We start from the raw sequence: 23598 nt of genomic DNA, 5'->3' as shown, positions 1-23598 counted from the left end.
GACTAGTCATGGTGGTGTAGTTTCTTTTCAAATACACATAGGTAATTTTCTCCGAATGGCTCAGCTTTGCCCACTCTTTCTTAGAGAAGTATTTGGAAATATCCCTGAAGGCCTCAGAGACGAAGCGACGGTGAAGGGGCGTTTTACAAAGAGACGAAATGTGGTCTAACTGATCCATCTTAAGGTGACAGAACATGGTCACGTGCACAATTACCTGCCACCCATTGAAAAAACAGAAGACAACCTTACCCACTGCCTCACCTCCAGCTCCCTACTTTTAAAATATACAAAAGGACAGAAAAAGCAAACTGAAGGAAAATACATGACTAACAATAATAAATGCAAGAGCCCCCTGGCAATGATGACAACAATGGACTGGGAAGCCGAAGGGCAGTATGGAAGCAGCCGCTGTGTCAGGAGCTATGGTATTGAGACTCGGCACGGCAGATGAAAGAGGCTTTGAAAATGTAGAACTGGGGCTGGGGTTGTGGCTCAGTGGTAGAGGCTTGCCTAGCACGTGTGAGGCACTGGGTTCAATGCTAAGCACTGCATAAAAATAAACAAACATACTGGGTTCATCTACAACTGAAAAAAGTTGAAAAAAAAAAAAGAGAGAAAGACAGAAAGAAAAAAAGAAAGAAAGAAAGAAAGAAAGAAAGAAAGAAAGAAAGAAAGAAAAAAAGAAAGAAAGAAAGAAAAAAGAAAAGAAAATGTAGAACTAGACATTATAGGAAAAAAAGAAGAAAGTCCCAAGGACGGACATCTACTTTGTTAGTGGTCAAATAATGGAAGAATACAGTACAGATAAAGATAAAGTTGATGGACTAGAAAAGAAAGACATTTTGCCTACTACTGATTCAACTAAACTTACCTGGGGCCCCAACTTATGGTTTTACATGCTTCAGGCTGCCACATCAACCCCCTGAATGTGTGACTTCCTTGGGAGAGAAGATCAAATCTGTTTTGGGTATCAGTCTCCCAAAATACCATTGATGAGTATTACCGACAAAGGAGGAGGAAGAAAACAGGATGATTGAAGAAGCAGAAAGACAATACCAACAGAATAAGCTTCAGGATGATTCCACTGTTCTTACAGATCAACCAGAAACACTGGTGTCCAGTTATTTGTGAATCTTAATTTTGAAATGGAGGAAGACTGAAAAGTAATTATGGAAAAGAAACAAAAGTCAGTCTCTGTCCCACAATAGAATGAAATGACTACCAAACTTCAAATCCAAGCTTTCTTTTTTTAATACCAGGACTTTCACATTCTCTATTCAGTGAGACTTGAAACAATGATTTATATTTTAAATTATTAAGTTATCTGGAAAGGAGAAATGTTTCTTCATTCTTAGGCTCTAAGTAGCAAAAGTCATATATGAAGTTTATGTATTTGCACTATGCTTTTGCTGTGTGTTGAAATTAGTGCTTCGGGTTTTTGTGGGTTTTTTTTTTTTTTTTTTTGTTATAGATGGACCCAATACCTTTATTTTATTTATTTATTTTTATGTGGTACTGAAGATTGAACACAGTGCCTCACACATGGCAAGGTAAGTGCTCTACCACTGAGCCACAACTGCAGCCCAGGGCTTTGGTTTCTTTTTATGCTGCTGGGCATTAAACCCAAGGCCTTGTGCCTGCTAGGCAAGCACTCTACCACTGAACTACACCTCTGCGCAGTGCACTGATTTTAAAATGATCTTTTTAAAAAGTTAAGGACATTCTACAGGCCTAATCAATTAAGAAGAGTTAACTTTCTGTTGTTTGTGCATTTGTTAAAAAAAAAAAAAAAAATAGGTAAGTTGTTAAGGGTAGCTTGAGCTGATAATCCTACAATCTCAGATTAAAATGAGGGCTGACCCTCTCCCAGATTTTCTCATGTTATGCCTTGCATTTTATGCTTTGTATTTAATTTATTTAACCATTAATTTCACACTAAACATGGTTCACTGTATAATAAAAGGAACAAGATGGAAGCAGCCTAAATTTTCCTTTTATTGAAAACATTTTATGGAAAAGTATTTGAATTTACTACACCAAATATTAATAGGTGCTGGGGTTTGAGCACAGGGTAATCTACCTCTGAGCAATACCCTGAGTTTCCTTTCTTTTTCTTTCTTTTTTTTTTTTTTTTTTAATGAAAGTCAGTAGTTATTCAAATTAAATAACCAGCTATGCTCATAATGTTGACACTAGTTAAAGAATGGATTTATTAATATTATTTGTATTCAGATGGTAATACCTAGTGATTATTCGCATAGCATTCTAGTTATGTCACTCATTCAGCCCTTAATGCCTCCTACGGGCATAGTTGGGTAGGAACAGTTGTACAGAATAGGTTGAAGCCATCAGAAGAAGTTAACATGGTAACATAATGAAATTAGTTACTTGTCTCATTCACCATTTTGAAGTAGTAACCTGGTTGGCTATTTCTCTTACCTCCTGGGTTATTTGCAATCTTTACAAAGTTATATAATACGAAATGAGTTTTGAAAACATTTCTAAACGTGCAGAACCTCATGAGATGTCTATGACTTTGACTTACAACTAAACGTGGATAAAGATGAATGCATGGAGTGTTTTGGAAATGCTGACCTTAAAACCTTTTTCAAGCCAGGTGAGTTGGTACACACCCGTAATTCCAGCAATTTGGTAGGCTGAGGCAAAACAACTACAAGTTCGATGCCGGCTTCAGCAACTTAGCAAGATGCTATCTCAAAAACTAAAAAGGACTGGTGATGTAGCTCAGTGGTTAAGTTCCCCAGTATCAAGAACAAACTTAAAAGGGCTTTTAAAAATCAATAGTTATATTAACAGCCTTCTAAACAGCATTAAGTTTTCAATCTTTTTTTTTTTTTTTTTTTTTTTTTTTACCAAGAATCGAACTCAGGGGCACTTGACAACTGAGTCACATCCCCAGCCCTATTTTGTATTTAATTTAGAGACAGGGTCTCACTGAGTTGCTTAACACCTCACTTTTGCTGAGGCTGGCTTTGAACTCGTGATCCTCCTGCCTCAGCCTCCTGAACTGCTGGGATTACAGGCATGCACCATAAATTTTCAATCTTAAATTTATCCAAGATATAGTTTAGATGTGCAGAAATCTATCTATTGTCAGTATGCATGAACTGAGTTCTTCAACAGAAAACTGAAAAATTTCAACTGGAAGTTCAAAGATCAAGTGAAAGCTCAACTGAAATTTGAAGAATTTAGGAAGGACAGACACTTCTTAGGAATCTTTATGTATATTCGCGATATGGTGGTTCATACTATGTGATGGCAATGATTTTATTCATGGGTGTAAACCATGTAACTTAGTGTTTAAAGGAGTCTCATCAGTATGTAATGTCATCATAAATTAAGGTTTATTAACAGCTCTAAAATATGCTACAGTGACTTCTTCCACTTTGTTTTAAACTGAGATAGTGATATTTGGTTATCAAGAGAAGGCAAGTGTGTCTAAAATGATCTGAATCTTTTCCTTACAGATACTCATTTCTAAAAATGTATACCTAGCAACTTTTCTGACTGTAGTAGAAGATAGTGACTTATGAAGGGTTTATGTCTTGAATTTTACTTTTACTACATGCCAAAAGTGGCCAGTTAGTAATGTTTATAGTTATTCACTGTCCCTTACATTTTTATATATTTTTGTTTATGCAAATTATAAAATTTCCCATAAAGGCAAAAAAATGCAACTTAAAAAATGTATTTAAAGCAACAAAGATATCATTTTCTGCCTATCAAATTGGTAAAAAATTTTAAAGTCTGCTAATATGAAGAGTAAAAATAGGCAATTCTCATATATTCTTTTTTTAAATATTTTTTTAGTTGTCCATGGAGATCTTTCATTTTATTTATTTATATGCAGTGCTAAGGATTCAACCCAGGGCCTCACACATGCCAGGAAAGTGCTCTACCACTGAGCCACAACTCCAGCCCCTCATATATTCTTTTTTTTTTTTTTTTAATAACTTTATTTGTTTATATTTTTATGTGGTGCTAGGATTGAACCCAGTGCCTCACGCATGTTAGGCAAGTGCTCTACCACTGAGCTACAACCCCAGTCCCCCTCATATATTCTTGATGTCATAAAATTAACAAAACACTTGTAATTCCAGCAGCTTGGGAGGTTGAAGGAGAAAGATCATGAGTCCAAAGCCAGCCTCAACAAGAGCAAGGCACTAAGCAATTCAGTGAGACCTGTCTCTAAATAAAATACAAAACAGAGCTGGGGATGTGGCTCAGTGGTTGAGTGTACTCGAGTTCAATTCCTGGTACCCCCCCAATAAAAAAAAAAAAAAAATATTAGCAAAACCTCTGTGGGCAGCTGGAGTTGTGCCTCAGCAGTAGACTGCTTGCCTGGCAAGTGTGAGGCACTGGGTGCCATCCTCAGCACTACATAAAAATAAGTAAATAAAAGTACTGCATCCATCTACAACTAAAAATTTTTTTTAAAAATCTATTGGAGCAACTTGACAATGTGTATCAAATGTTTTAAATGGCTTACCCATTGGCTGAGCAATTCTATAATTTACAGATAGACTTGCAACCAAACCATATGTAGCAAGGGCATACACTCACTCTTCTTTCTAGCTTGAAGATCTAAATATATGCACCAAGAAAGTGCCAGTTATATAAATCATTGGATCCCTATAAGGCAACACCAGAAAGCTCTTGAAAAGCATAAGAAAGGCTGATGTGCTTGCAGGGGGCTATAGAGACAAGCCAGGGAAGAGCCAGCACAAGGACACAACTGCTCCGTCAGTTGTAAGAAAGCAGAGATGCTGATGTATGCATGAACATCTTTTTAGAAGCAATGATTAGTAGTGTGATGTTTGTAAGATTTGAAAGCAAAAATGGAGGTGGGAATCTTTCAATCTACAATGTGCACCTTTTCTTATTATTCAACTTTTTTCTTTCTTTCTTCATTGAGACCACAAGCATACTGGGCATTTATGGATCCAGCTCTGAACATGAAACCTCTGCTCCATGCTGGATATCACTTAAAAATTTCTAGTTGTGTCATAAGCACCCATGAGCCCACCACCCACAATGAAACTAGGGTCTTGTCTATAATCAGACCTAACCAGCACACACTGCAGGCTCCACCCACACACACCAGGCACCTCACTATGCACATGCAGTACATCCCCATGTCTGTCCATCAGGTAACGAGTCTACAGCTACAGCAGGCCCAGCCTTTACCTGAAGCCCCAGGTTTGTTCCATCCCTCCATGCCCAAACTATTTTGTTGTATAAACTGACAGACCCACAACAGCCAAAATAATCTTGAAAGACAAACTGGGAAGACTCACAAGTCCCCATTTCAAAACTTACTACAAAATTTAAGTGATCACAACAGTGTGGTACTGGCAGAAGGACATCTTATCAATGGAGCAGAACTGGACGAACAGAACTAAACCCTTACATATGTGGCCAACTGAAGTTCAACCTAGATCATTCGATGATGAAAAGACAATCTTTTCAACAAGTGGCACTACGACAACAGTCATTCACAAAAGTATACAGTTGGACCAAGCACAGTGGGGCACATCTGTACACCTGTAATTCCTGTGACTCAGGAGGCTGAGGCAGGAAGAAAGTAGGTTTGGAAGCCAGCCTCGGCAACTTAGCCAGATCATCTCAAAATTTAAAAATAAAAATAGGGTTGAGAGCTGGGCACAGTGGTACACGTCTGTAATCCCAGCGGCTGGGGAGGCTGAGGCAGGAGGATCATGAGTTCAAAGCCAGCCTCAGCAAAAGTGAGGTGCTAAGTGACTCAGTGAGACCCTGTCTCTAAATTAAATACAAAATAGGTCCGGGGATGTGACTCAGACAATGGTCAAGTGCCTCTGAGTTCAATTAATCCCTGGCACCAAAAATCTTCATAACCTTGGATTTACAATTGTTTCTTAGGGCACCAAAAGCACACAGGACACCAAAAGCAACATGATATAAATGTATAAATGTATAAATGCAAAATGTATAAATTAGGACTCATTAAAATTAACAATGTTTGTACTCAAAGAACATATCAAGAAAATAAAAGCAATGGGAGCAATATTTTTAAGTCATGTATCTGATAAAGAATGTATCTACAATATGTAAAGAATACAACTCAATAATAAAGACAACCCAATTAAAAATGAGCAAAGTGCCCAGCATGCACAAGGTCCTGGGTTTGATCCCCTCAAAAAGTAAATAAATAAAAATTAAAGCAAACAAAGGATCTAAACAGACACTTCTCCACAGAAGATATACATAGGGGCAATAAGCGCAATATCATTAGTCATTAGGGAAATGCAAATCAAAACCACAATAAGACAACACTTCACAACCAAAAGGATGGTTAAAAACAAAAAGTTGAACAATGACAAGCACCAGCAAGAATGTGAAAAAATCGGAATGTCATACATTGCAGATGCAAGTGCAAGAGGTATAACTACTGAGGAAACAGCAACAGTCCCTAGAACAGTTCCCTCTTACTGAGGTCGCTGTGAACTGATGTGCAATTGTAAGCAATCAGAGGTCCTGTATATATTTTGTCTAGCACGTGAGTCTCGTAGGGTTGCCTTAACAAAATACTGCAAGCTGGGTGTCAATTTATCTGTATTTTCACCATTCTGGAGGCCAGAGTCTGAAATCAAGCTGACAGGGCCACACTCCCTCTGAAGTGCTCAGGGAAAAATTCTACCTCACCTCTTCTAGCTGTGGCAATCTTTGGCCGCCTTCAGTTCATAGATGCTTTGCTCCAATCTCTGCCTCCACTGTCACGTCTTCCTCCTTGAGTCTTGTGTCTGTGTCCTCTCCTTACAACTTCATCCCAAGCTTCTTAATTAAGACCCTTTGTCCCCACAGAAGGTCACATTCTGGGGTTCCAGTGAACTTAAATCTGAGAGGACACCATTCAACCCACTAATACCCAGCTTCCCCCAACAGTAACATTTTTCAAAAAACTACAGAACAGCAAAACCAAGACCAGCCTGGCTTTTCAAGTGGAGGATAGAAAGGGTGGTGCCTGAGTCTGTTTCTGTGGTTATAACAGAAGACCAAGAATGGTGACTGTAAAGAACATAGGTTTATTATGGTTCATGGTTCTGGAGGTTGGGAAGTCCAAGAGCATGCTGTCAGCACCTGCATGGCTTCTGGTGAGGGCCTTGTGCTGCTTCAACTTATGGCAGAAAGTGAAAAGGATGAGCAGGAAAAGGCATTAATCCACTCCTGAGGCTCTACCCCACAACCCAAGCAAGCCCCCACCAGGGTAGCCTCCCTATTGCATTTAGGAATTAAGGTTCCAATGCATAAACTTTAAGAGAACACACTTAGCTGTAACAGGTAGATGTAGCATGGGAGCAGTTAAAGGGTGACTGTAATCTGAGCAAGATATAGTGATGGCTTAGACCGAGCGGTGAAGCCATTGTGGGGGACAGTGATGAGAGAAATGAGGCAGGTTCTGAAAGTAGAACATGTGGGACTTTCTGTTGGACTAACTGAATGTGAGATATCATAGGAAAAATCATAGGACTAAGAATGATTCCTTAATGGCATTTTTACAGAGAAAAAGGTAAGTTTTTATACTAACTCCAGCAAACAAGTATCTTTGACACTCAAGAACAAGAGTCTTTCCATGGTTCAAGTCTTTTGTTTCAAGAGCAAGAATGTTACACACAGCATTCCTCACAAAGTTTTGCATACCTTACTAAACCTGTTTCAAAGTAGTTTATTTTTTGTGTTACTATGTAAATGGGGTTACTATTCTATACATATAAAAGCTACTGATTTTAGGGGGGGGTTACTGGGGATTAAAGGGGGGGTATCACTGAGCTACAGCCCCATCCTTTTTTTAAAATTTTGAGACAGGGTCTAAGTTGCTTAGGACCTTGCGATCCTCCGGCCTCAGGCTCCCAAATCGCTGGGATTACAGGCATGCACCACCAAACTGGGCTAAGGCTATTGATTTTTTTTTTTTTTTATGTATCAGTTTTTATATCAGTCCTTTGAATGATTTCATTGTCTGTATTTTAGCACTGACTCTCAGGTTTTCCAGTTCATTTCATTTGCAAATAGTTCTATTACTCATTTTTTTTTTTTTAATTTCTTTTGCTCCAGTAAGTCTCTTGTCCAGCTGCATTGCTCAACTTCGCCAATAAAATATTAAAGAGCAGCCAGGCATAGTGGTGCATGTAATCCTAGTAACTCAGGAGGCTGAGGCAGAAGATGACAAGTTCGAGGCCAGGCTCAGCAATGTAGCAAGACTCTCAGTAACTTAGCAAGACCCTATCTCAAAATAAAAAAATAAAAGGGTCTGGGGAGGTAATTCAATGGTAAGCACCTCTGCCCAGTCCCTAAATAAATATTAAAGATAAATGAGATGATAAACAGGATGGATGGATATATTCAGACAGATGGATGGAACAGACACAATAGACTGGATGGACGGATGGATGGACAAACAGATAAACAAAGAGAAAAGATGAAGGGGAAAATGGAGGGGAGGGGCTGGGGTTGTAGCTCAGTGGCAGAGTGCTTACCTGGATGAGGTACTGGGTTTGATTCTTAGCACCACATAAAAATAAATAAAATAAAGGTATTATGTCCACCTACAACTAAAAAGAAAAAGAAAAATGGTGAAGAGACAGAAAGGAAGGGTGGATAGACCGAAGAGATAGGATATGATATATGGTAGATAACCGACTAGATGAATGGAAGAATGAACAGACAAGGGAATAGATGGAACAGACAGAATGGATGAATGGATGGGTAAATTGGCTGGATGGAATGCCAAACAGACAAATGGACAGAGACAGATAGATGGTGAATGGATGGAGGGACAGGAGAGGACAGACAGACAGCAAGCTTAGAAGGAGACCCTGCTCCAAGTGAACCTTCAGACATCCATGGTCACAGATGAGACTCTGCCTTCAAAGACACAGCCTGGACTCCTGACTCATGGAAACCAAGAAATAACATGCTGTTTTAAGCTGTTAATTTGGGGAATTTGGTTTTTTTTTTTTTTTTTTTTTTTTTTTTACAAAGTCATAGAAAACTAATACACTATCTTGGGGAAATTTCAGCAAGCTGTACTTTCTAGGAAAGTAGCTATTTCATCAAGATTTTCAGATTTAATTACTGAGAATTGCACAAAATAATTTTGTTGTCCCACAAATAAGGTGCTCAGGAGACTACTGGGGACATATCAAAAAGATCCAGAATCTTTTTTGAAGGGTTTCCACTGGCCAAAATAGAATGATTTGAATATCAAAAGACAAATGGCAAAAGCAGATCTTAACACACTAAACAAGTACAAATTCATTACTATATAAGACATTCTGCACAGTATACTAAACCAGTACAAGTGAGAAGCAAGCTCTTCTTTAGAGAAAAGTGGCAGGTAAGGAGGGCAGGAAAAATTTACTGACTGGTCAGGCCTACTCAGCAGAAACCAGTGAGAAGACATCACACCACCTGGGCAAAGGGCAGCACTGGAATCCCCAATACATGCCTCCTGACATAGCACAAGAGCCCATAACATCACTTACACAGTGTTCTTGTCAAAAGCACTTAACCTGAATACAACCATTAAGAAAGTAATCAGACAATACAGACTGTGAGTCATTTTACAGAGCAAATGGTCTAATATCTTCAAAACTGTACATGTCATGAAAGATCTGGGGAGCGGCACATTCTAGATTAAATTAGATAAAAGGGATATACAACCAAATACTATACATTATCCCTAATTAAAAAAAAAATCTATAAGGGATATAAGCTGAGGAAATTTGAATTTAAACAAATTAACAGCATTGAATCAACATTTCCTACATGTGCTGCAATTTTGTAAAAACAAACTTGTTCGGACAAGATACAAAACTTAGGGATGCAGGTTTCCAACATCTGCCACTCCCCAATGGCTCAGAAAAAAACAACACATTATAGAGAAGAGGGATAAAGGAAGTGACGATCTAGTTGGAAGACTCCCTTCATCTAGAGTGCTTGCATAGCTTTGACACTGTAAAATAGTACATTGGGGGAAATTTTTCAGAAATTTTCTCTACTACTCAGATGTACAGTTTAATATTTAGCAATTCACTGCCTACAACAAAATGCTAAACATTTAAAACACTAAGTTACTTTTCTGTTGCTGGAAAAGCTAAACAATGAAGACTGTGGGGGGTATTTTTAGATAGATAAGGATTTAAAAGCAAACAACATGCAAAATCAGATAGAGCACTATCATAAAACTATGAAAACTAAAATATCATTTAGAGATTTCTCAGTGAGAGTCACTGTCTGCAGATACCTTCGGGGACACAGGCTCTGTCAATAAGCAAACAAATTTCATGGTTCTAAGCACATAAGATACACAGGGTCAAACAGGCCTGCAAGGCCCAAGAGCAAAACCCCATGAGACAGTCTCAGATCCTCACCAGTACCCAGGCTAGCACAGAGCAGCTCCACCAAGCTTGGTGGCCTGGTCTTCCAGCACACAGAAAGATGCTCAATGAGAGGTGGAGACAGAAGCTTGCCTGGAATGGGCTCAGAGGATAGCTGTGGTGCAGGAAACAGTAAAGGCAGAATGAAGTCTGAGTAACTGGGATTTAACTCACAGGAAGATAAAGGAGAATCTGAACGTAAATTCCCCACATTTTCTAAGGATAACAAACCATCAAAGATGAAAATCTCCAACATTCCATCTTTGGCAATGCTGGGACCCAAACTAAGACTCCGTCTATAGGACAGCTCATTACATGCACCTTGCCAGCTGGCAGATACACAACAGAACGGCAACATGCATCCCTCACAGGACTGGCTTCTGGCTGCTCTGACCCTTGTTTGCAAACAACTGCACGGGTTCTGAGCCAGCTCTTCACCTGCTAACTAGTCTTCCCTAAGTCTCCCTCCTCTTGTCTACAATGGGAACATTCCTCACACCTAGCACTGTCACTCTTCCACTTCCTGGAAATTCAGTCCCTCATCCTCTCCATCACCCTTGACAGGACTCTCCCCCTAGACAGTTCACAGGTAAAATGAACTGTGTTAACTTCAGGCTGTGGTAGCACTGCCCAATAGACAGACAGTAGGAGCCACAAATATTATTTTAAATTTTCTAGCATCCATATTTAAAAAAGTAAAAATAAGGGTAATTTTTAAAATTATTTATTTATTTATTATGGTGCTGAAGATTAAACCCAGGGCCTCATGCATGCTAGGCAAATACTATACCACTGAGCCACATCCCTAGCCCAAGAGTAATTTTGACAAATTTTATTTAACTCAGTATACATCCAAACATTAGTATTTCAACATATAAACAATATAAAATAATTAGACAAAAAAATGCAAAATATTTCATAAGTCTCTGAAATCCAGTGTGCATTTGACATGACACATCTCAGTTCCATATGGCCACACTTCAAGAGGCCTAAAGTCGGGGGCTGGGGAGATAGCTCAGTCGATAGAGTGCTCGCTTTGTTAGCACAAGGCCCTGGGTTCGATCCCCAGCACCCCCCCCCCCCAAAAAAAAAAAAGAGGCCTAAAGTCACATGGAGCTACAGTAACCTTTTTGGAGATCAGACTCCTCTCCACTCAGGTCTACACATGGGCAGCTGACCAGCTTTACCCAAGATTCCACTTGGAATCCTGAGCGGAGGGAAAAAAGACACCTGTGATCTCTGTGCAACACAAAAAAACTCCAGGAAGCTTTCCTCTGCCATCCCAAGAGGCCAAAGCATGTGCTGCTTGCTGTTCCTGTAACATGGTCTCACTTCTTATAATGGCAATTACAAAAGTATGCTTGTATTTCTCAGAGCTAGAACACCAACCAGCACCTTCACAAACAGAAAGGAGACACCAGGCTTATGATCACCTTTTTCCCAAGCCCACACCTGGCATTAAACATCTGTTCCAGAAATGAACGTACCCATGAATGAATTAATACTTCCTGTCTATAGGAGAAGCAAGCATTCCTGGGCTACTAAAAAGTAAATAAATAAATAAAACCACATACCAATGCTGGCCTCTTTCCCTTCTGCATTAAGTTATAAAATATTTACTGTTTGTGCAAAATGTGCCAGGCAGTATTCAACATGGTAGGAAACTAATAAAGCTAAAGTCCCTGCTTTCAGAGTTTGCAGTCCAGCCACTGAGACACCAACAAATAATTAAAATAAGTACATGACAAAGAATAAGATCCCTCTGAAACAGAGTTAAGTGCATGTCCATTAGCAGACTACAGCCCACCTCCCACATCTGTACAGTCTAAAAGCTAAGCATGGTTTAAATATATAATTCATATAAATATGAATTTCTCAAAAGTTACAGGAAACTCAAGTTCAAGCCTCCACACATGAAGCTTTACTAGCAAAGCGCCTCACCCACTCATTGATGTACTGTTCACGGACACTTCTGTGCTTCAAGAGAGCTGAGAAGCTGCACCCAGAATGCCTGTGGGACTTCCAGCCCCCAGGTACAGTCAGCTGGAGGTACTGTTCAGTGGTAGTGTTTGCCTAGTGTGCACATGGCCCTGGGTTCCTTCCTAACAGGCCTGTCCCCCAACCCCCAGAAAAAGGGAAGAAAAAGATATCCACCAAGAACTCTATACTCACCAACTATCTTCATAAAGGAAAAATTAAAACATTCTAAGATTAAAAAAATAAAAGACTTGCCCTAGAAGAAATATTGTCTTGCAAGTTAATGAAAAGACACTGAACAGTTTTTCAAATCCATCTGAAGAAGAAAGTAACAGAGGAATAAACCAAAATAAATTATGTGCTCCTGGACCAACACTGGAATTTGGCAATGCCTATCAGTGTGAACATATTTTGAAGCAGAAATACAGAAAAATGGTGTCACAGAGCAGCATTAACACATGAATTTTATAATTTTATAATTAATTTTATAATTTTATAACAGGGAACACTAATTCTGAACCCCAATGAAGCATGTTATACTTCCAAAATTTTTTATTCTTCTGATTTGCATTCAAAAAAAACCTCCATTTTATATATTGGTTTTGGGGAGAAAGGGTGTTGAGGTTCAAACTCAGAGTCTCATACAAGTTAGGCAAGAGCTCTACCACCAAGAAAGTTCACTATATTTTTCACTTTAGTCAATAAAAATGTGTGGCATTCAACTGGGGTGTAGCTTAAGTGGTGGAGCATTTGCCTAAAATACAGGATGCCCTGGGTTTGATTCCCAGCACCACAAAAAAATAAATAGCCAGGTGGCACACACTTATAATCCCAGCTGGAGGCTATGGTAGGAGGATCACAAGTTCACACAGGAACCTCACCTCCCCTCTCCATCCTGGTTGGCAACTAAGATAGCTTATGGACAGGAAGCCTAACTCTAACCACTTCTCTGACTCTTAAAAAGATTTTTACTTTTTTGCTTTGTTACCCAAAAGATACTATAGGTTACCACACTAAAAAATGCCAAGACAGGCTAGAGATGTGGCTCAGTGGCAGACCTCTTGCCTAGTATATGCTGGGTTCCATTCCCAGCACCAAAAACAATAACGAAATTGGCAAGACACACTCCTCATCCTCGTCTGTGGAGAAATGGGAATAGTAACCCCACTGAACAGAATGTAAGAAACTCCATGCAAATCACTCACTGAAAAATCACCAACTCTTAGTTATTATACCCCTATGTCCCAACCAGAGCCTTTCTAAATAGTGCCAACAGACAGAGGATCTATGTTTGATCACAAATGCCTGGTGTACCCCTGATGCCACTTGCAATGGCCACAAAACAGGGGCTGGTCCACCACACTTCCACTGGGGCCACCATTCAACCTGTAGTATCTCTCAGGTCTCAAAGCAAAAAAGTAAGATCTCTTTAAAAATACCACTACAAAAAGTCCCACACCTTCCCCCAGATGTTTGTCTCACAACAATGGACACAGCAGTTCCAGTGGCCATTCGCAACGTTGGCATTTGCCTATTTCCTGCCAATGACAGCCTGCTCTGCTAGCTCCAGACAATGGGCTCCGCACCCTTCCCATTGCCCAGCACCACCTGGCACCCGTCTGGGGCCCACAGCTCTGCTTCTAGGTCTGCTTCTGAAGCACAGGCTGCTGTCTTCAGTCTCAGCCTTCACAGCCCCAGGATGTCTCTGCCACCACCATGAGCCCTTTATCATGTGAAGATGTTAAAGGGGCACAGTCAGTCATCCCCCACTATCTGGAGGGGTCCATGACCCCTCATGGACACCAAAATCGATGGGTGCTCAAGTTCCTCATGCTAAATGTGAATTATTCACACAGGACCACACACATCCTCCCATATACTTTAAGCCATCTCCAGATAGATGACTTATGACACCAAACACAATGAATATGCTATGTAAACAATTGCTACACTGTGTTACATAGGACATAATAAAAAAAAAAAAAAAAAAAACTCTACACAAATTCAACACAAACACGATTTTTCCCCAAATGTTTTCAATACTTGGTTGGTTAAATTTGCAGAACCCGCAGACACAGAGGGCCAATTGAACATGAATACCCAAAAACTCCAAACAACCCAAATGTCCACATACAGTAAAATGCACAAAAAAACTGCGGCATGCATACACCATAAAGAAATGATAAACGTTTGGGTAGATGTTTAAATTGATTTAAACATCACACAATATATGCATGTACTGAAACATCACACAGTACATTGATATATTATAATTTAAATGTTTCCATATGTCAGGTAAAAAATAAATTTATTGTGTGCATATATGAAGATGTAACAAAAAATCTCACCATTGAGTACACCAATATATAATGTACCAATAAAAAAATGGGAAAAAATTAATTTAAAAAACTGGGAAAAGCTGTGTCATATTCAGACAATGGAAGACCAAAAAGTCTTAAGAATGAGAATGAGCACCCTACAAGAGTCTGCAGCAACAAAAGAATCTCAGAAACACGATGTTGATCTAAAGATGCCAGACCTGAGTGTGCACTGTATGTCATTCTCAGAATTTTCCCCTCAAAAAAGTCTGTATTGTTTATTTAAATAAGTTACTTTTGGGCTGGGGATGGTAGAGCATTTGCCTAGAATGTGTAAGGCCCTGAGTTCAATCCCAAGTATTATAAAAACAAAACAAATATCTTACAGCTACTGAATCTGGCTAAGGTATAGGAGCAGACACCACAAAGCTGTACTGACAGACTCTCTCAGACCACTTCTACAAAAGAAAGAAAGCAGAAAGGAGGTCTGAGCCAGAGTTAGGAAAGATGGGGCCACGATGACTGATACTGTGTTTCGCCTTAGCATTCAAGAGGTTCAAAGAGCACAGGCAAACTGCAAAGATGAGGAAGGACCAAGGCATGCTCAGCCTCACCGCAGAGTCTGGAATCTGATGGGAATGGGGGCCTACACCATAAGTTTAAAAGCAATCTTAGCAATGAGCTGGCAAGTAATGTTCAAATTGCACAGCACAGCTAGAGCCCCCCTGGGCTTTCTCGGACTAGCACTTGGGAGGATGCGCCATGTTAGGTGCAGTCCACATTAGCACTAAGCACCATTCTTCCTCTCCTAGCTTGCAACAGCTTCTGTCTACAGACATACCAGCTAGAAATGAAGACAAGCCTCTCTCCAAGTAGTACCATCATAGTAGTAGTTAGTATCATAGCCAGACCACTTTGTTTACCCCGCTGAACTGCATCTGATGGAGCCTTCAGACTGGAAAGAAAAGAGAGCCACAAGAGTAAGCCAAGTATGCCACTTTAAACTTCTAGTAACCTTATTTTTAAAACGACTAATTACTTTTTAAAATATGTAACCCAATATATCCAAAACTTAACATTTCAGCATGTAGCCAACAATTTTTGAAGGATTCTTGGGATACTTTACATCCTGTTTTACACCAAGTCCAAAGAATTTAAGCTCTTATAGCATATATAAATTCACAATGACCTCACTTCAAGAGCTCCAGAGTTTCAAGGGCACAGAGGAACATGTTTTGATTTTGTTTTTCAGCAAAAGGTTAAGGGAATCTTTAGAACAAATCATTATCTTCAAAATTTAATTACAGATGGGCATGATGGCACACACTTGTAATTCCAGCGACTCAGGAGGCTGAGGCAGGAGAATTGCAAATTTGAGGCCAGCCTGAGCAACTCAGGAAGATCCTGTCTCAAAATAAAGAATTAAAAAAGAAAAAAGGTTGAGAACAGAGCTCAGCGGTAAAGTATCCCTGGGTTCAATCCCAGTACCAAAAAATTTAAAAAAGCAATTGGGGGTAGAGCATTTGGCTAGTACGCACCTGCACAAGGTCCAAGGTTCCAGTCCCAAAAAAGAAAAAAGAAAAAAAAAACCTTAATAGCCAAAGAAAAATGAAGACATGAAAATCAATATCCTGAGATTTAAGGGCAATGAAGAGACTACATGTGGTCCCTATTTAAAAGTGAAATAAGAAATCTGAACACAGACTAGATATTTATTGACTGAGAAATATTTACATTAGCTCCAATATTCACAGAGGAAAATTATTTGCATGGGGTGGGAAGAGGCACTGATAAAATGAGAATAGCCATGAAGAGTAACAGCTGACGCTGGGGGGACAAGTAACAATATTCATTATATTACCATATTTACTTTTAAGTAGAATGTGTGAAAGTTCCATAACAAAAGCCTAAATCACCTTTTTTTTTTTTTTCAAATACCTTCTTTTTATTTTATTTTCATTTTCTGAATGGCGGTGTTGGGGATTGAACCCAGAGCCTTGTGCATGCTAGGCAAGTGTTCTACCATTGAGCTCTATTACCAGTCCTCTATATGTGCCTTTGCTTATACATTCATAAATATCTTGAAGGATGCACGATAATACTGGTGAATTACCAAGAGAAGAACTAAGTGGCTAGGGGACAGGAAGGAGATATTTCACTCTGTACTTTTTGAATTCTGAACCATGTAACTATCTTACTCTCAAAAACATAAATTTGAACACCTGTATTCCCTGGTCCCTTGTGCCTCTGGCCTAAGTCTGCACACTGCCCCCACTTCCACTCTTCACCCTCCATGCAGAAGCCAGGCCATCTTTTAAAATACCACTCCCTAGGGCTGGGGCTCAGTGGTACAGCGCTTGCCTAGCATGTATGAGTCAGTGGGTTCGTTTCTTGGCACAGCATATAAATAAAAAATAAAGGTCCATTGACAACTAAAAAAAATTAGAAAAAAAAATACCATTCCCTAGGCTGGGGATGTAACTGAGTTGGTTGAGCACTTGCCTAGAATGCGCAAGGCCCTGGGTTCCATCCCTAGCACTGGGGAGTCGGGGGAGGACCACCACAGATACAGATACACAGATCACTCCCTGCCTCACAGTCTTCAGTGACTGTGAAACATCCTAACTTGCTACCTTGGTAACAAGGCCGTGTGTACTCTCCCCCAGTCTCTCCAGCTTCATCATATGCTACTTGCCCTTTCTGACCTAGAAATTCCACTGTGTACCCAAAGAACAATCTCACCCAGGTCAAAATCAGTGAAACTGGGACACCCATATGACCAACACCATTAGCTACTGAGAATGCTAAAGACATGAACCCATGAAGATGATACATGAAAGAGGAAAGTACAAATGGCACATTATATGGATTATAGCCAATTTTAAATGTGAACATGCACACTCATGAGGATCAGAAAAAAAATGATGACCAATACTTGGTATTCTGAGATTTCCAGATTTCAGTTTTCCAAAACTATTAAAATGCCTAACTTTTTAAAATACACCTACTGTATACCTTGTCATTCCAATTCATATCTTCCCTCTTTAAGATCCAGACTTGGTTATCTTCCTAATGAGCATTCCAAACACATCACAGCAGTCTTCCCTTGGTTATGTCAACTGATTCCATCTCATTTCATGCTCAGGAATATTTGTTCTATTACACTATTAAATTCTTGAAATCATGGGCCAATCTAAAAAACTTACATAATCTCTTACAAATACCTAGAACAGCAATTCATAAATAGGTACTCAATAAATACTTATCAACCTCTTGGAAACAGTGTTTTAAATATACTGTGGTCAGTTCTTAACAACCTATCAGAAGTGGATAAGAGGGCTGTAGTATAGCTCAGTGGTGGTAGAGCACTTGCCTAGCACACACAAGGTCCTGGGCTCTATCCCCAGCATGACAAAAACAGAAAAAAAAAAAAAAAATGAATCAAAAAGTGAATTAAAGAAAACAGTCCAAAAACTTCCAAAATAGAATATGAACTGACAGTTTACTGGGAAAGTGACCTTTTGTGTTAGAAAGACAGCATTTCAAAGAAAAAACCACTGCCAATGAGTTAAAAGAATCATTCATTTTTCAAAACCCAAAACCTTCAGAGATTAATTTAAAATATATGAACATATTAAAAAATTAGGTAAAAACCAAACTAAAAAGAGTTGAGGATGTAGCTCAATGGTAGAGCTGTATTTTTTGTAATTTAAAAATAAAATAAAAATAGCAAACAGAATGTCTCAGTTCTGGAACTGGTGCATTCTACACAAATGCCTCTGGCCAAATTAACTAGGCTATCATAACCACTCCCTACGAGGTCAATGAAGTGAGCAATCCAAGCTAAGGTCAAGTTCTACTTGCCTTAATATAAAGGCACCTGTTGAGCACGGTGAATCTGATGAAATGATAAAGAACATAAAGTTTCTGAAGAGAGGAGTCCAAAATATGGTCCTTACAAGCTATATAGTTTTTAAAAACAAACCTGATAGGAAGCAGAAGCAGGAAACACCTACTCTGGCACTGACTCCATGTGGGACCTAGATACCCTGTAGGAATGAGGGCTAAGGGAAAAGCATCACTCCTGCTGCCCTGCTAGGATCAAGCTAGGACCAAGCTAGGACCAAGCCATCCCAACTCAGATCACACAGCAAGAAGCCCAGGGGGCAGCCCTGTGCACAGGCAAGCTGTGCTCCCAGTGAGGGCCAGGACCCACTGCTTCTGAGCTCCTCTCTCCTCTTACCCAAAAGCCACCAAAGACACAAACAGGAAAGAGAAACAAAAACTCCATCCAGGAGATGTTTAAAATCACTACACACAACACGAACAGGAAGTTGAAGGAAAGCTAAACCACTCCACAGAACAGAGAAAGGAGAAACTCAAAGTGGTTGCTACTGATCCCACAGCAAGGTGGGGACGATGCCTGCAGCATAAAAGGGAAGTAGGTGTAAAAACCCTCATAAAAACATTCAGACAGGCAAATCCCCTCTTCCATAACCACAGGCGACTGGAGGTCCACCAGAAAAGCACCATGCTTGACATCAGCAGGCACAGAAAGGCAGAACTGACTTCTTCCACTGAAAACGGGGAGATTAGGAAAAGGTTACTACTGAACCAGGGGAGGATCCGCTTTCTCCTTGGACTAGCTCCAGAACATCCAGCTTATACAGGCAGTCCCCAACTTACAATGGTTCAACTTGCATTTTCAACTTTACCGTGATTCAAGGGCCAGAGGCAACTGGCAGACACTGCATTTTGTAAAACTCCGCAAGCAACATGGTTAGATACTCTCAGAGCCCAAGAAATCAGGAGGGATAACAACTCATTCACTACCATGCACAGTGTTGCTGACCTATGAAGTTCAATAAGTTAGGAGTATTTAATGTGCTTTCTACCGACAGTATTAAAAACTTACAATAGGTTTATCAGGATGTAATCCCACCATAAATCAAGAAACATCTATACCAATAAGGCAAGAGACTGCGGAATCCTCCAACAAAACCAAACCATCCCAGAGAAAGACCTGTGGACAGGAACATGTGCTAGAGAGCCAACCAAAAAACAGCAGTCAATCATTGGCCTGCAGTGAAAGCAACAAGTAAATAAGCCCCTCAGTTTTCTACCTAAAAGGACTAAATGGTTAAAGACTGGAAGCAGCTTAGCAAAAGGAATGCAGGGGAACACACACACACATACATGCAATGCAGGAAACAATAAAGTTTTTTTTGTTGTTTTTTTGTTTTTTGTGTATGGTTTCCTTTTTTCCTGCATCCTCATCAGCATTTATTATTTTTTATATTCTTGATAATTGCCATTCTAACTGAAATGGATGAATTCTTGGTATAGTTTTTTTTTTTTTATTGTAAACAAATGGGATACATGTTGTTTCTCTGTTTGTACATGGCGTAAAGGCATACCATTTGTGTAATCATAAATTTACATAGGGTAATGTTGTTTGATTCACTCTGTTATTTTTTCCCTTCCCCCCACCCCTCCCACCCCTCTTTTCCCTCTACACAGTCCTTCCTTCCTCCATTCTTGCCCCCTCCCTAACACTAACTCTAACCCTAACACTAACCCCTCCCACCCCCCATTATGTGTCATCATCCACTTCTTAGCGATAAAAATATGGAATGCTTCATGAATTTGTGTGTCATCCTTGCACAGGGGCCATGCTAATCTTCTCTGTATCATTCCAATTTTAGTATATGTGCTGCCAAAGTGAGCACAGGAAACAATAAGTTTTTATAAAATAACTTCATAAATTCTTAATAATTTTAACTATAACTTTAAAATTCAGCCATGATTCAAAGAGGTAAGTAAAAATATTACACAAATAAAACAAGAACAGGAAATTCTAAAAAAGGACCAAAGAACAGGAAAGAATATAAAATGATGACAGAAATTGGAGGGGCTGGGGTTATGGCTCAGTAGTACAGTGCTCGCCTAGTGCATGTGAGGCACTGGGTTCGATCCTCAGCACCACATAAAAATAAGTAAATAAAAATAAAGGTGTCCACCTACAACTAAGAATATTTTTTAAAAAGATATTGAAAAATAATCAAAACTGCTCCCAAAAAGTAGAACAAGAGGACTAAAACATGAAAAAAAGGGGAAAAACTTCAAATACTGGAGACTAATATATGGAGGTCCAATATTCAACTAAAGGAAACGAAAAAGGAGAGCGAAGATCAAAGCAGAGAATAACATGTTTCAAATACATTGTAAGAAAATCTCCTATGATAAAAAGGCTTTGAGCTCCAGATTTCAGTTATTTACTATCCTGTATGACAAACAAAAAAAGGCTAGTACTAAGCACACTGTGAATATTAGGAAAACTAAGGATGCAATGATCCTGAAAGTTTTGTAGGGGAATAATGCTTACAAAGAATTAAGAATCAAAATGTACCTCTCGACAACACCAAAGATATTGTGTCCATGGCTTCAAAATGACTTCCAGTGGGTTGAGGATGTAGCTAAGTGGTAGAGTGCTTGCCTAGCACACAGGAAGCCCTGGGTTCCACCCCTATCACTACATTAAAAAAAAAAAAAAAAAAAAAAAAAATTTAACTCAATCAAAATGACTTCCAACCAGGAATTTCATGACTAGCTAAACTTATTCTTCAAAGGTAGTGGGAGAACAAATACATTTTCAGACATACAAGCACCCAAAGTTTTTCTCCTGCTGCCCCTTTCTTGGGAAGCTACTGGAGACTATGTCCCACAACCACATGAGGGAGTAAACAGTGGGGAAGGTGGAGTGGGAAGAATCCTCAGGACAATCCTGTGCACCAAATCAAGAGAACATCCATTGTGACTGAGGCAGGATGAACATGAAACCGAGTATGAGGGAATTAAAATCTTCATCTACTTGTGGAAGTCCACAGATGATCCCTAAATTTGGTGAATAAAGACAGGACAAGTGTTGTCAAACACATTTAGAAACATGAAGTAAATGCCACAGTTTCAAGTGGCTGCTGCCTTTCGAAAAGAGCAAGAGAGGAACGGCTTTTCAAATGTCTTTTAGTACTAATTGGCTTTTGTAAGTTATGCATGTATGTCATTTTACAAAAAAGTAAGAAAGGAAAAGATACATAGTAGCCTCACTGTTACACTATAGAACTCACCTGAGAAGGCACCAAAGACAACTTTTTGCTAGGTCAAAAATCTTTGCACCAATCTAGCCCCTGATCCACAATAATCCCGCACCTATGTGTAAACCCCAGGAGAGCCCCCCCCCCACTTATTAATCTACTAAATAGGAGGTGGGGAACATATTCCACTACCTTACTTTTTTTTTTTTTTTTTTAAATCAGGGTTTTAACCCAGAGTGCTTAACCACTGAGCAACATCCCTGGCCCTTTTTATTTTTTTAGATATATTTTTAGTTGTCAATGGATCTTTTTTATTTATATGTAGTGCTGAGTATTGAACCCAAGGCCTCATATATGCCAGGCAAGCATTCTACCACTGAGCCACAACTCCAGTCCCTTATTTTTTATTTTGAAACAGGGTCTCACTAAGTTGCTTAGAGCCTTGCTCAGGCTGGCTTTGAACTTTCGCTACTCCTGCCTCAGCCTCCCCAGTCACTGGGATTACAGATGTGAGCCATCATGCACAACAGTAATTCTTTTTAGTGAGACAATGTGTTGATTACATTTGTAGGTCAAGCAAAAGGAAAAAAAATATGCAGTTAGAAAGTGTGAAGTGAGCCGAATGCAGTGACACACCTGTAATCCCAGCAACTCAGGAGACTGAGGCAGGAGATGGCAAGTTAAAAGCCAGCTGGACAACTTAGCAAGGCCCTAGATAACTCAGCAAGACCCCGTCTCAAAATAAATAAAAAGGCTGGGGATGTTGCTCAATGGTTAAGTACCCTGGGTTCAATCCCCAGCACCAAAAAAAAGAAAGAAAAGTTTGAAGTGTCAGTTTTGTTGGTTTAATCATTCAACAATCAGCAAACCCTCACCCATGAACCATTTTCCAGATTTAGTAGCAACAATGTTCCCATGCCTATCCACTTTCAGGGGAGGAGGTACTGGACTGCAGACAGGGCATATTCTATCATGCAGCTCCATAAAAAATGCTTACAATTCCAGTGGCTTGGAGGCTAGGCAGAAGAATCGTGAGTTGGAGGCCAGTCTCAGCAACTTAGCAAGGCCCTAAGCAACTTAAGGAGACTCTGTCCCCGTGTATGTGTGTGTTAAGGGCTGGGGATGTGGCTCAGGGGTTTAACCCCCACCCCCACCCCCAAAAAATGCTTACAATTAGCTGGGTATGGTGGCGCACACTCTGGAGCTTGAGGCAGGAGGATCTCAAGTTTGAGGCCAACCTGGGCAACTCAGTGAGACCCTGTCTCAAAATAAAACATAAAAAGGACTCGGAGTGTAGTTCTGTGGTAGAGCACCCAAGGTTCAATTCCCAGTACCACCAAAAAGAAAAAGGAAAAAAAAAAAGAAAACTTACAATCATAAATTTTAAAAAAAGAGCTTTCATTAACCTCAAATGACTGTCAAGATAAAGCAAGTGTTTTTACAAGTATGGGCTCTGTTTTAGATTACCTGCGTCTTCACCTTCTTGACCACAAGCTCTGTAATATGGGGCCTACTGTACCTGTTTCCTCACCTGCAAGTGGGGATTTAACAGAACCTATGTTATAAGACTGCTGTCAGGCCTGTAAGAGTGAATTCACTGGACACACTATGGCAGGGCTGGGCCCACACTGGCTCTTATGTTTATGTCACAGGCTGTCATTAGCACTACCTCTGTCAAGTCTTCTCTTGAGGCTGCCTGTGGAATCAGACATTCTGGCCATGCCCTCCTCCACCATTTACTAAGCACCTACTATATGTACCCGGCAATGAACA

The 23598-nt window shown here is 39.7% G+C and overlaps 1 protein-coding gene, 1 long non-coding RNA gene and 1 pseudogene across 19 annotated transcripts in view; 2 read left to right on the top strand and 1 right to left on the bottom strand.

Moving 5' to 3' along the window:
• EHMT1 (euchromatic histone lysine methyltransferase 1) overlaps positions 1-23598 on the bottom strand; it is a 151952-nt gene that overhangs the window by 127034 nt on the left and 1320 nt on the right. For 3 of the 17 annotated variants that reach the window (XM_079112740.1, XM_079112736.1, XM_079112750.1), the window contains exon 1: positions 22997-23275. The exons of 6 other annotated variants lie outside the window; for them this stretch is intronic. Coding sequence is in view for 8 of the 11 variants with exons in the window: in XM_079112736.1 (XP_078968862.1) it covers positions 22997-23227 (231 nt within the window). In the remaining 3 variants the exon portion in view is untranslated. Of the gene's footprint in view, positions 1-22996; positions 23277-23598 lie in introns of those variants that run through there. 8 more of the 17 variants (XM_079112747.1, XM_079112751.1, XM_079112737.1 and 5 more) reach the window with 4 other exon arrangements.
• Positions 713-2803, top strand: LOC306645289 (protein FAM177A1-like; annotated as a pseudogene). Its single transcript has one exon. The product of its transcript is annotated as a protein FAM177A1-like (transcript).
• Positions 16378-23062, top strand: LOC306645295. The gene is made up of 2 exons (XR_013759594.1): positions 16378-19949; positions 20474-23062. It is a non-coding gene; the product is annotated as an uncharacterized lncRNA (long non-coding RNA).

Source organism: Sciurus vulgaris, assembly GCF_902686455.1.
Source record: "Sciurus vulgaris genome assembly, chromosome: 15".
NCBI classification, from domain to species: Eukaryota; Metazoa; Chordata; class Mammalia; order Rodentia; family Sciuridae; genus Sciurus; species Sciurus vulgaris.
The sequence above is the reverse complement of the archived record's forward strand: the minus strand, read 5'-3'. Positions and strand labels throughout refer to the sequence as shown.